The 11,858-nt window shown below is 34.8% G+C and overlaps 2 protein-coding genes across 2 annotated transcripts; both read right to left on the minus strand.

The window, feature by feature from the left end:
- Nucleotides 1-908: 908 nt before the first annotated feature.
- HELRODRAFT_75686 (hypothetical protein) lies at nt 909-3,539 on the minus strand (the record flags this gene model as incomplete). The annotated part of the gene is made up of 10 exons (XM_009015778.1): nt 909-1,106; nt 1,209-1,316; nt 1,420-1,531; nt 1,683-1,991; nt 2,255-2,344; nt 2,439-2,530; nt 2,668-2,749; nt 2,874-3,038; nt 3,162-3,323; nt 3,397-3,539. Coding segments are annotated over 10 exons (1,461 nt in total), but the record flags the coding sequence as incomplete, so codon positions are not given.
- Nucleotides 3,540-6,437: 2,898 nt separating this feature from the next.
- On the minus strand, nt 6,438-11,820 carry HELRODRAFT_190953 (hypothetical protein; the record flags this gene model as incomplete). Its single annotated transcript, XM_009015779.1, has 18 exons — nt 6,438-6,625; nt 6,705-6,824; nt 6,930-7,034; nt 7,138-7,334; nt 7,406-7,472; nt 7,587-7,664; nt 7,750-7,896; nt 8,026-8,112; nt 8,351-8,479; nt 8,602-8,790; nt 9,666-9,790; nt 9,862-10,135; nt 10,226-10,325; nt 10,448-10,530; nt 10,694-10,796; nt 11,010-11,107; nt 11,346-11,448; nt 11,702-11,820. The coding sequence occupies 18 exons, from the start codon at nt 11,818-11,820 to the stop codon at nt 6,494-6,496; spliced, it is 2,256 nt and encodes a 751-aa protein (XP_009014027.1). The 3' UTR covers nt 6,438-6,493.
- Nucleotides 11,821-11,858: the final 38 nt, after the last annotated feature.

The raw sequence follows: 11,858 nt of genomic DNA on the forward strand, positions 1-11,858 counted from the left end.
CATGCATCCATGAATGAAATAAACAGATGAGTGAACGAATGAGTGAGTGAATGAATGGACCGAATATGATATAAGCAGTTGGGTAGGATGTGAATCATCAATGCTGTTATAATACTTTCGTTTTTATTAATTGTCCACTGAATAATAATTAATCAATATATATATATATATATATATATATATATATATATATACTCGAACTAATTAACATAATATATTAAAACTAATTAACATAATATATTCAAAATAGTTGACACAATATATGCACATAATAACACAGATTTCATAGATTCGTTAATTTTTACAAAGTATCAAAACGATAAATGATCTTCATTATCGCCATCATCATCATCACCACCATCCAATCATTATCATCATCATCATCATCGTCGTCGTCACTACCAGCTTAACCAACGTCACCATCATCAATTCTCTTAAATTGTAGATAGCATGGGAACATTTGAATTTACAGAAGTCTGCAGTATCATACGAGTGAGTGAGTGAGTGAGTGAGTGAGTGAGTGAGTGAGTGAGTGAGTGAGTGAACGAATGGATGAGTAAAGATGAATAACTGAATAATCAAAGGGTTGAATGAACAAATAAATAAATAAAGAAACGAATGAATGAATGAGTGAGTGAACAGATGATGAAATGGTAGAGAATACAATCATCATCAAAATTATGAATGCCATTATTATTATTATTATCATTATTATTATTATTATTATTGATATTATCTTCCTATTGGTGTCAAGTGGTAGAAGCAATCCTGCTTGCTTGTTAGTTTTTGATCGCTAGATGGCTGGCTGTATGTTCTTGCTGCTGATTGGTTGGCATGTGATGACTGGTCAGACGATAATTTGTATGGATGTGTCATCAGTTGATTTCCTGTTGAGTTGAAAATTAAAATTAAACTTCAAATGATGCAGCTGATGACGAATAGAAGGATGGCGATGATGAATAGGACGATAGCAATGTGTTGAACAAAGTGATGACAAGCAACAACCTTGACTTAAGAACAGCTGGCTTGAGATAATCATCTTGTGCTAATGTTAAAACATCAGGTCTCAATTCTTTGTGGTACGTCAGACAGCGCCGTATGAAATTCTGTCAAATTTTCATCATCATCGTCGTTATTGAAACTCCTATCAACACTAAATTCATCATCGTCATCGTCATCTACATCGTCATCATCGTCACGTGACACACCTTAGCTTCACTGCTGACGAATGGCTTAGCAGGAAATTGTACTTCAGTGGCCTTCAGGATGGTGTTCTCTTCCAGGATGGCAGCTTGCGAGAGGTTGTGTCCAAATGGCTGGCAGTTTATTAATTTGTATTAGTTAATTAATTAGTCAGACAGGCAGTAAATAAATTGGGCAATTAATGAAAGAAATAATGGGTCAATAAATAATTTGGACCTTCTTGCCATAGAGGCACTGATAGAATATGATGCCAACTGACCAGACGTCCACCTTTGACGAAATCTTCGGTGGATCCTTACCGACCACGAAACATTCCGGAGGCAGGTACCTGAATAGATCAAGTCAGCAATCGATCAATCAATCAATCAATCAACCAATCAATCAATCGATTGAGAAATCAGTCAAACAAATTTCGAGAAAACATTTTACCAAACCAGCAATGGAAAAAACCAACTGGCCAGCACTCAGAAGAAACGAACCAATAAGTGCCAGCCCCCTGGGAAGTGAGGTCCATTCCCTGATCAGGGCTGTAACTGTCATCATCCATTATCTTGCTTAGCCCAAAATCTGTAATCTTAATCTCGCCACTGAACGAGCCACTGCCCAAGAGAACGTTGCCCGGTTTCAAGTCGTAGTGAATGATCGGCGGTTTGATTTCGTTCAGGTACTTCAGTGCATTCACCGTCTGAACGATGATCGACCTGCATTCCTTCTCTGAGATGAATTTGTTCTGCTTCAGATGAAAGTCAAGGTCGTTGCCCTCGCAGTACTCCAACACAGTGCAGAAGCTGGAGAGGGTGATGATGTGATGCAACGTAGTGTGGTGGGTGAGATAATTAAGGAAGACATAATCATCGGACATGTTGAGTGAAGAAGATATGGTAATGAAGGATTCAATAAAGGAAAGATTGAATGAATCATCATCAGCTTCACCATCATCATCATGAAGAAAAATTGAATGAAGGAAAGATTGGGGGAATGAATGATAATGAAAATGGATGATGATGAAGATGAATGATGATGATGATGAGGTCATGAACGAAAAACTGACGAGTTGTTATCAATTTCGAAGACATCAAACAATCGGACGATACGTGGGTGCTCCAGCTGCTTGTGGATGTTGTACTCTCGCAAGGCATGCCTGTTAGGGATGGTGGTGAAGATGATGACGACGGTTGAGGAAATGACGATGAAAACATGATGAGATGGATAGAAAGATAGGATGAAGAACGAACTTGATGTAATTAGCTTTCTTATCATCCTTCCAATCCTTGCTCAACTGATGTATCTTGCATGCTGTGTACCTCTGGTCTATGAGGTCGTAACCCTACAAGCACAATGCTCAGGTATTAAAACTCATCATCATTTTCGTAGTCATCTTCACCATCATCATCGCCATTATTATCATCACCATTATTATCATCACCATCAGCAACCCTAACCATTACCATCACCACAACTAACCCTGTGAACCTCACTGAAACCACCCCTGCCCAGCAGATTGAGCAGGAGGTACCTCTCATTTAATATTGGATGGTTGTTGAACCTGAGAGAGACAATTTTTTAAAACTATAAAACCTCGTCAATCGCAATCATCACTCCAGTCACCATGGTGTTTGATTTATTAACATCACAGACAGACAGAAACAGACAGACAGACAGACAGAAACCTGGATGAATCCTCACTGTGAATCCTCTTCATCTCCCTGATATGCAGGTTCCTCTCCAATTCCAGCTTCTCAAGTTCCAACTGAACATCGAGGTCTTCCTTTTTCAACGACGCTTGCCTCAGTTTCATTATCTCTTCTTGCTCATGGTACTCTAGAGCTGTTAGCCTGCCATCACCATCGTCATCATCAGCATTATCAAGATCAATGTTACACAACCATCATCAGCATCAGCATCAACATTGATTTAACTCATTTTAACCAAAAATATATATTAAAACAAATTCCAACGTTTTGTCATTTGGCTTAAGGAAGCAGTCCCCACTATCTTTGTTGGATTTGTTGAATTTATTGGAATTGGCAACATTGTTGTTGTTTGTAGGTTTCTTTTTCATCAGTTGTTTGCGTTGTTTTTCAATCTCCTCCCTCTCCTGAGTAATCCTCTCCTGCTGTCTGCACATCAGGAATATAAAATTCATTTAAAAGTGGAACGAGAATGAGGAAGTTAAGAAAGTAGGTCATGTACTTGATGAGGTCGTTGAAAGCGTATCCATCAACCCAGATCTCAACAAACGAGACTCCCTGCCTCTGCGTCACAAATTGACCCAGCCTCAACCTGTTCTCCATGCACTTCTGTCTCATCCTCTTCTTCTCCATGTCACTCTGCAATGTGCAATATTACAAATAAAAAATATTAAGCACACGTAATAATATTCAATATAATAACCACCAATGACACTCCTGCTGGTCTAGAGACGAGGAACAAACTCAACGAACCTTTTGGATAAGAAGATTCTTCGTTACCTCCAAGCACTTGTCAATGGTCTCCTTCTGTCTGTCGATTTGTTTCTGCTGGCTGGTCACTTGCTTTTTCAGTTCGTCTACCTCCTGAATATTCAACAAGTAGCATGACAAAAATTCATTCAGTGGCATATACTCATTAAATGATGACAAATTATTAGCAGAATCATTGATCACATGATTGCTAATTAAGACAGAGAAGTGGAATAATAATACTAAAGAACAATGATAACAACCAATTCGAGACTAGCAATGATGGAATCCTTCCTCGAGATGTCCAGGGCACATCTTGCTTCATACGATTTCATGTTCAAATTTGTTATGTCAGTCTGTTTATTTGTTGGTTTGTTTATTGTACTGACATGAAAACTTTTATCAAATTGATGATTTAAGTAAATTAATAGCCCATCTATCCATTCATCCGTCCACAAACTAATTTGACAACTCAACAAATGATCGACCTGTAAACATTTGTCAGCTTGGTTGAGGACATTGTTGTAGAGTTGTCGAGTGGATGAGGAGGATGACGAGGATGAAGATGATGACGACGCAGGGATGTATGGGATTTCTGAAAAATATGGCTTTTGTGATAGTTGAAAATTCTGCTGGTGAATAATTTTTTGCTGCATTTGTTGCTGCTGTTGTATGTGTTGCAAACTTTGCTGTTGCTGCTGCTGCTGAAGATGTTGTTGTTGCTGAAGATGTTGTTGTTGTTGCTGTAAATGTTGTTGTTGCTGTAAATGTTGTTGAGCCATGTTGAATGTGCAAATTGGATAACCATTATTAACATTTGTCTGTGAAGTTGTCAACTGGAAATGAAAAATCATGTTTAATAAATAAATATTGAAGCAAAATTTGTATTCATAATCATATATGTTGAATGAATAAAATCAGACAATAAAATGTATGAGTTGTTTAAAAGAAAAGAGACAAACATTGTTTAATTCATGCGGTGGTGATGCTTTTGTAACGGAATTTCCTCTGCTTTTTGTTGAGTTGATGTTATGGTTGATGTTGTTGATGATGTTGTTGCTACTGGTTGTTGAACTGTTATTTCTTTCAGAGGCCATTTTCCTTCTTCTCTTTCGCTCTACTCCAGCCGATGAAGATGATGTTGGTTCTTTTGATAATTTGTCACTGTCCGCGTCGTGTACAAGTTGTGGTAAGAGCTGTTGTTGCTGTTGCTGTTGTATATGATCATTTGGTATAACAACTACTCCAATGCTCTGTTGAGATGTTGCACTGTGGCTCGAATCTGATACAACTGTGTATTGCTGGATGTCTTGAACCTATCAAATATTTTTCAAATCAAGTAAATAGTTAAAATCTATATCTTTAATAAAACTTTAATAGGCCTCAAAAAGATTGATATATGTGCTGTTTTAGAAATGGTAATTACTTTATCACTGACAAATCTTCCTTCTAGAAGTTCTCTTTTCCTGGAGTCAACAACTAAACCAATCTGCTCGATGAACATTCCTGTGCCAATTAATTTTTCAATTATGTATGTATGATCATGATGACTTCAGTAGGTAAAGCTGCTATGGAAAGAAGTAAAAACAAAACCACAAAATTCAAAAAATAATGACCTGGTCTATTATTTCTGATAAGGGAAACATTGGAATTCATGGAAGAGGTGCTTCCTCCACTGCTACTACTGTGCATTTGTACATGTCCCCCAGACAAGTGTAATCCGGATGGATTGCCAGAATACAGGGCTACATTATTTTTGAAGCCTTGGGTGACTGCTGGCGGTTTCCAAGATGGCGGAATAAGAGTTTGTTGTAAAGGATGATGGTTCGGAGTGGCCGTCAATGACTTGAAGTGGCCCGAATCTTGCATATTCCGATGCAGTGCTGGGTGTTGTCAATCTGGGTGTCAGTTAATTAATTGGATATCAGACAAGACAAGAGCGAACAGCGAAATCTTGTGCCGATTAAAACCTCAAAAGCGATTTTTATTTTTGAATTATATTATTATTATTTTATTTATTATTTATTAATTTTAAAAATTTATAAATTAATCAACAATCAACTATTATTTGTTAAGTAAGGTACAACATTATTATTAGATTAGAAGTAGTGTTTGCATTAGTTGTTTTTTATAAAAAAAATGTAGAATATTTTTATTAAAATATTTATTTCTATTGAAAAATTTCGTTGAAAATCTTAATAAAAATCCTATTATAATGGCAATTAATGCCAATTTTCAATTTTTATTTCGTAAAATTATATTTATTTAATTATATAGAGCTTCACATTTGATACAGCATCTGTTGAAAAATATTACCGCACAAGGAACGGTTTCGTACGATTGAACACTGATGGCGCAAATTTTAATGAAGTTTAGTAGCTAGCAGAAATAAACTTTCAAAAGCGATATACATCAGACAGGACCAATCATTATGATGTCTAGGACAGATCATTAACAAGAAACACCACCTCAGCAAGGAATCTCACACACAAGCACATATATATGTATGTAAAAATATATATAATATATACATGTTGGAAAGAGACCACATTTGATAGTATTGAATGAATTCTACCGAATTGGTGGTATTAATCAATTTAAAGAGTTTGCCTTTTCAATTTTCCTAACTTGAATTTTAAATTTATTAATGCCAACAATCCTTTAGAATTCATACAATAGTTTATATATTTACACACACACACACACACACAATATATATATATATATAAAGATTACTGGACATGGTAATAATTTTTATACTGGTTTTTTATATATACACAACTAGGACGACAATGCGATACAAAATAATGTATTAAACTCGTAAAGTATTTGAAAAGAAATATAAATGTTTAAGCGAGATAAACATATTCATCGGCAGCATTTGGAGTCCTTTCTATGTACTGCTTGTCAATTAACGTTTCGATTGATTTCTTTATTAAACTTATGCTTGGCGTGAATTTAGATAATGACTGCGAGATAACCTGCAACATAGAATGTACGAAAAAAATATTAATAGATAATAACATCCCAATTATAATAAAAGTAATTTATGTAATTCACTTCTTTTACGAGAAGGTTGTGTTTGAAAACTTTTCTGGCCTTCATAATCCTGACAATGGCAGCTTGTAGGTAAATCTTTCTATCTTCGTTCACCGATGATCTGGTCTGTTCGACGATCTCCTAAAAATGTTGAGTCGTTCAATAAGGCCAAGGTATGGAGATAGTTGCAATTTGTTTTGAAAAAAATTGCAGAAAACTGATGCATTAACTTAGATATAAACTGACTTGGTTTGATTCTTTCTGGGCTGTCATAATTTTGAATTTCGTTTTTTTATTTGAATAATTTACGTTCAGTTTGAAAATTGTGTTTTCACATAGTCCATCTTTATCCTTTAGAAAGAATATAAAATTACAATTAATTACTAACGTGCTGAACTTAAAATGTAATGATATTGATCACAGTGAATGAGAGTAATGTCATAAATATAATCACATGATCAGCAATGAGAAACTTCACGTCAAGAAGGGCTTGAAGATTTTTCAGCAATTCCTTCTCAGGAATGCCAGTGTGCTCCTCGAGCTCCTTCCTGGTAATGCAATCAGCTGAGTTGAATGGCAGCAGTAGAGACATGAGATAAGTGGCCATGCTGATGAAGTAGGGACGGGCCAGGTAGCAAACCTTCACCTCACCTGCCAAGCATGTTAATTCACAGTTATAGCGAAACTACAATCAGTTATCGTATAGCAAGTGAATGTCTTACACTGCGAAAAGGCGTATACCCAGGTCAATTTTCTCCCCGTGAAGTTCTTTGCATAAAACTTCTCAAACTGAAATCGAAAAAGAGAATATGATATGATAGACCGGTGAAAAAAGTATTATAATGAATAACAGAAAAAGATCAATATCAATGAAAAATACTAAATAATATGGATTGTTGTAACCATGTGAACAGGCTTTTCAAGTTCCTGAGGAAGGCAAAATGTTGTGATATTTTGTTGACCGATAGGCCAAGCACCTGCCTGTGACGAAATAAAAAATTAAATTATCGACAAATTTATTTGGATTAGGTAACGTTATCAGTATGTAATAAAGTTGAGAAGATACCTGGAGGACGAGAATTGTGAAGCCAAGACCGAGATCAACATTTCTACTTTGGTTGAAGCTGGTGAACTTTGAAGCCAAGTCAGCACTGATGCTTATGTCCGTGAACATGCGATGCAATTTATTTGTGAACTCATAACCACAGACTTGCTGTATGTACATAAACATATATTGGTATAACGATAATGATAAGAACAGAAGAGAACAGAAGAAAGGATGAAAGAAACACAAAAAAGAAAGAACGAAAGAAAGAAAGATTGAAAGAAAGAAAGAACGAACCTTCAGTCGATTAATCATGCTCTCCTCCGCGTCCATGGACTGAGATTGGAAATATATCAACCTTTTGGCAAGCATTCTCGCATAGAACTGTTCAACGTTCAACGATAGAATACAATATAATAATTTTATGAAACTGTCAGCTCGTCAATAATAATTGTTTAAGGGATCGTCCAATTTGGCGACATTAATTTCAATAAAATGCTATCTTCAAAAGATGAATGACATTAACGTATGAATGAAAACATCCGACGAAGAAATAAAAAGCGATGAACACAGAGTTTCAAGCGGACATATTTGCGAATAAACTACGGAGAAGGAAAGAGACCTTATTGAAGACATCTTTATCATTGAGATACTTGAATATTGTAATGGAAGCCTGCAATTTCTCATCCAATTCGTATTCATTCACCGTTTTCCCTCCTCTCTTTAACAGGTTATCACAGTATTTGGCCAGCTGGGTGGGGTCATTAATGTTAGACACAAGTAAGTTGAGGAATTGAGTATAAGTATAACAATATCTTAAGTTTATATTTGAAAAAAGCTAGAAATAAAAATTTGATGATGACGACGACGAACCAATTCAGGCGACCTCATGGCGACGCAAGTTAAACGACCACTACTTTGTTGTGGTGATTGATTGACAGCTTTGTTAAATGCCTTATCGAGGGCAGTAATGAATTGTTGGTCTGATTTGAAGACTTCTTGTATCAGCTGTGTGTAGTCATTGTGCACTTCCAATAAAGATTCAACAAATTGTTGGGCCATCTGTCAGTGAAAATATTCAATTGAAAATTTTTTATTCTAATCAAGTGGGACAAACAAGCACCTAATAAGACAGTGCACTGCAAAGTGAAGGTCCGTAAACAATCAGCCGCCGGTCCGCGCCACCAGCCAGGAATGTTGAAATTTAATGAGAAAAATTCCAGCTTAAACACGACCAGCAAACAACGCAATAAAAAAATTAATTAAATGTTACTGATGAGATAAGTCAGCAACGCTCAGTCGTGTAAAACGTTAAAACGAAAGAACATTTTGTATTTTTATATAGATGTCCATAGATGAGTATATGTGTGAATGTGGTCAACTGTTTAAAAACACCCCATCAGTTCGCTAAATTAAAAATTTTTGTTAAGATGAGCGTAGTTGGTCGTTTAAATCTAGACACGCGGTTACGATACGCAAAACAGAATGCAGTGAAACCACAAAAAATTGTGAAATCTGTTAAATAGAATGCATTATCCTGTTCTATATTAGTTTAAAGGGAATAAATTGTTATGCAATTTATTAACATTTTTTATTATATAGATAATTTGGAATAAAAGTTAGATTAGATTTTTAATATTTTCATGCTACTTTTATCGTATTGAAACAGTTCGTCTTTTTGCCTAGAAATAAAAGTTCAACTTTTATCCTGCTGAAATGAAATTCTTTTGTTGGAATTAAAAATAATTTGACCGCTAGATCAGAAAATAATGTTCTGGAGATTGTCGCCGACCAGCAGCTGAAGATGCAGTTTGAAAAAAAATCTTCATTAGATGCTTTCTGAATTAACATTAGAAGAGAATACGCAAGACCTAAACATTTGCAGAGCACCGCAGTAAGGGATGATGATGAAAAAGAAGAAGAAGAGAGATTCTCACATTATCACCATCCAGTCTGCATATAACGTCAGTGCATAGGTGTCCAATCTCCATCTCAATCTGCTCTATCAGTTCATTCAGACCATCTTGTACAGAATGTAACAGATTGTACATGTTCGAAAGATCTTCATCAATGAAAAATTGATCAGTCATTAGAAAAAAATATCACAGTGATCAAATTCATCACCATCCTAACCAATTTTGTTGTGTGTCTTAACCATCAGCTTTGAACTTTGATGCATGAAACTCATGTGATCAGCAACAACTCGTTGCCTGAAGACTTCGAGAACTTTATCTTGTGAAGTGGCGTGGAAAAATTTCTTAGATCTCATAGTTTCCTCATCCAACATTTGCAGGGCTTTCGTCATGTACTCTGAGCAGGTGCATGTGTCCAGATGTTTGCGAGCCACAATTTGATAATGTTCACTTGTTTGCAACAACATCTCCTTCTCAAAGTTCTTCTGATAGTACTGCATTCACATAATTTTTCAATACAAAATTTAAAAAAATTACCAAATAAATAAGTTTGAAAAACATGAAAACATGCATGATGCACTGACATCAAGGGAATTCCTGCTAGCATGCTTCCTCACATGGACAAATGACAATATGGCTCCTTGAATAGTTGACTGGTTGATCAAACCCGACCCTATTCTATCTCTTTGAATGAAAATTATGAGAGACATTAGTCAGAGAGAATGAAATCGTATGATGTATTTAATGTTTTTACTATGAAGTTTAGTGTAGATAACCATGAAAAAGATGCTACATAATAAACTAACAAGTTAATGTCACGTAATATTAAGCTGGTGAGCTGGTGCTTACAGTTCTCCAATAAATGTGTCCTCCATATGTTGTATGATAACTTTACGTGTGTGAATATTTGCAAATTATTACATCTGCTTTTTAATCATATACTAACAGTTTTTACATCATTCTTTATTCATGATCATCATAAAACTGGCATTATCATCACAATTATAATTGACATCATCATCATCATCATAATCAGCATCATCTTTATGTACCTCTTCAATCTCTAACAATTTTTCATCAGATTCAGGCAACAATCCAGAGAAATTTTTCTCAATTTCAATTTTGAGCTTTGGGATATATTGTGTGTTCAAATAACTGCAATTAGTTTTATTAATAAATGAATGATCAAATATAACAAAATTATTATATTGTAGGAAGCATTACTTAGCTAGCAAGCAAATGTTGATGCGTTTTTTAAATACAATTGTCAATACATTTATGAATGGAAGAATAGAAAAATTGAAACAAGAAAAATGAAAATAACATGATAGAGAAATAAATGTAGAGCCAATAGAAAAACAGACCTACCCAAATAACTGATTGAGATAACCACAACCTCTGCTATACATCAGCCAGTGACTATTGTAAGTCTCCAGGAATACATCTTCACTGCATTCCTCTAAGGACTATTTGACATTAAACTCATCAAAGTTAAGAACAATATTACAGATATTTAAAACAATTTTTACATAAAATTAAAATCTTTGCAATCCTTAATTGTTTTATTATAAAAATTAAAAATAATAAATAAATGAATTAAGATGCACTAAACTAAAGACTAAACTAAAGTAAGATATTAAGTTAGTTACTATTAAGTTATTATTATGTGTTATATCATTAATTAATGATAATAACAGAACAAACTTTTGACAAGTTTAAGACATGGTTCTCGATGAACTCCTTTGTTTTGGCGTAAAGTCTTTCAGCCAGGGCCTCAGGAAATGAGACACAGAGGGCATATACATCTCTAAAATAATTTTTAGAATCAGATTAGCATTAGGTAGAATAAGCATAAGATAGAATAAAATAGAAAAGATAGATGTAATTATTCCATTTTTATCTAAGACACCACAGCATTAAAAAGATTAAACATTTTAAAATTAAAGTTAACTGTTAAATTAATTAAACTGACAGGACATATAGAATGAAATATATGTCAATGAACAAACTACAATCAACTCAATGACACTAAAGTAAAGAGTTAGTGAAAAAAATCATACGTAAATCTATCATTCCAAACAGATTTCTCCACTGTCCTGCCCGCTAAAACTTTCTCTACAACATCTAAAATCCGGGGCCAAAGATCTTCAAAGTCAACTTGTTTCGGTTTGAGACTCATAATAGCACAAAGATGAAAATAAAAATTTAAATTGAAAT

This window comes from Helobdella robusta (genome assembly GCF_000326865.2).
Source record: "Helobdella robusta unplaced genomic scaffold HELROscaffold_16, whole genome shotgun sequence".
Classification (NCBI taxonomy): domain Eukaryota; kingdom Metazoa; phylum Annelida; class Clitellata; order Rhynchobdellida; family Glossiphoniidae; genus Helobdella; species Helobdella robusta.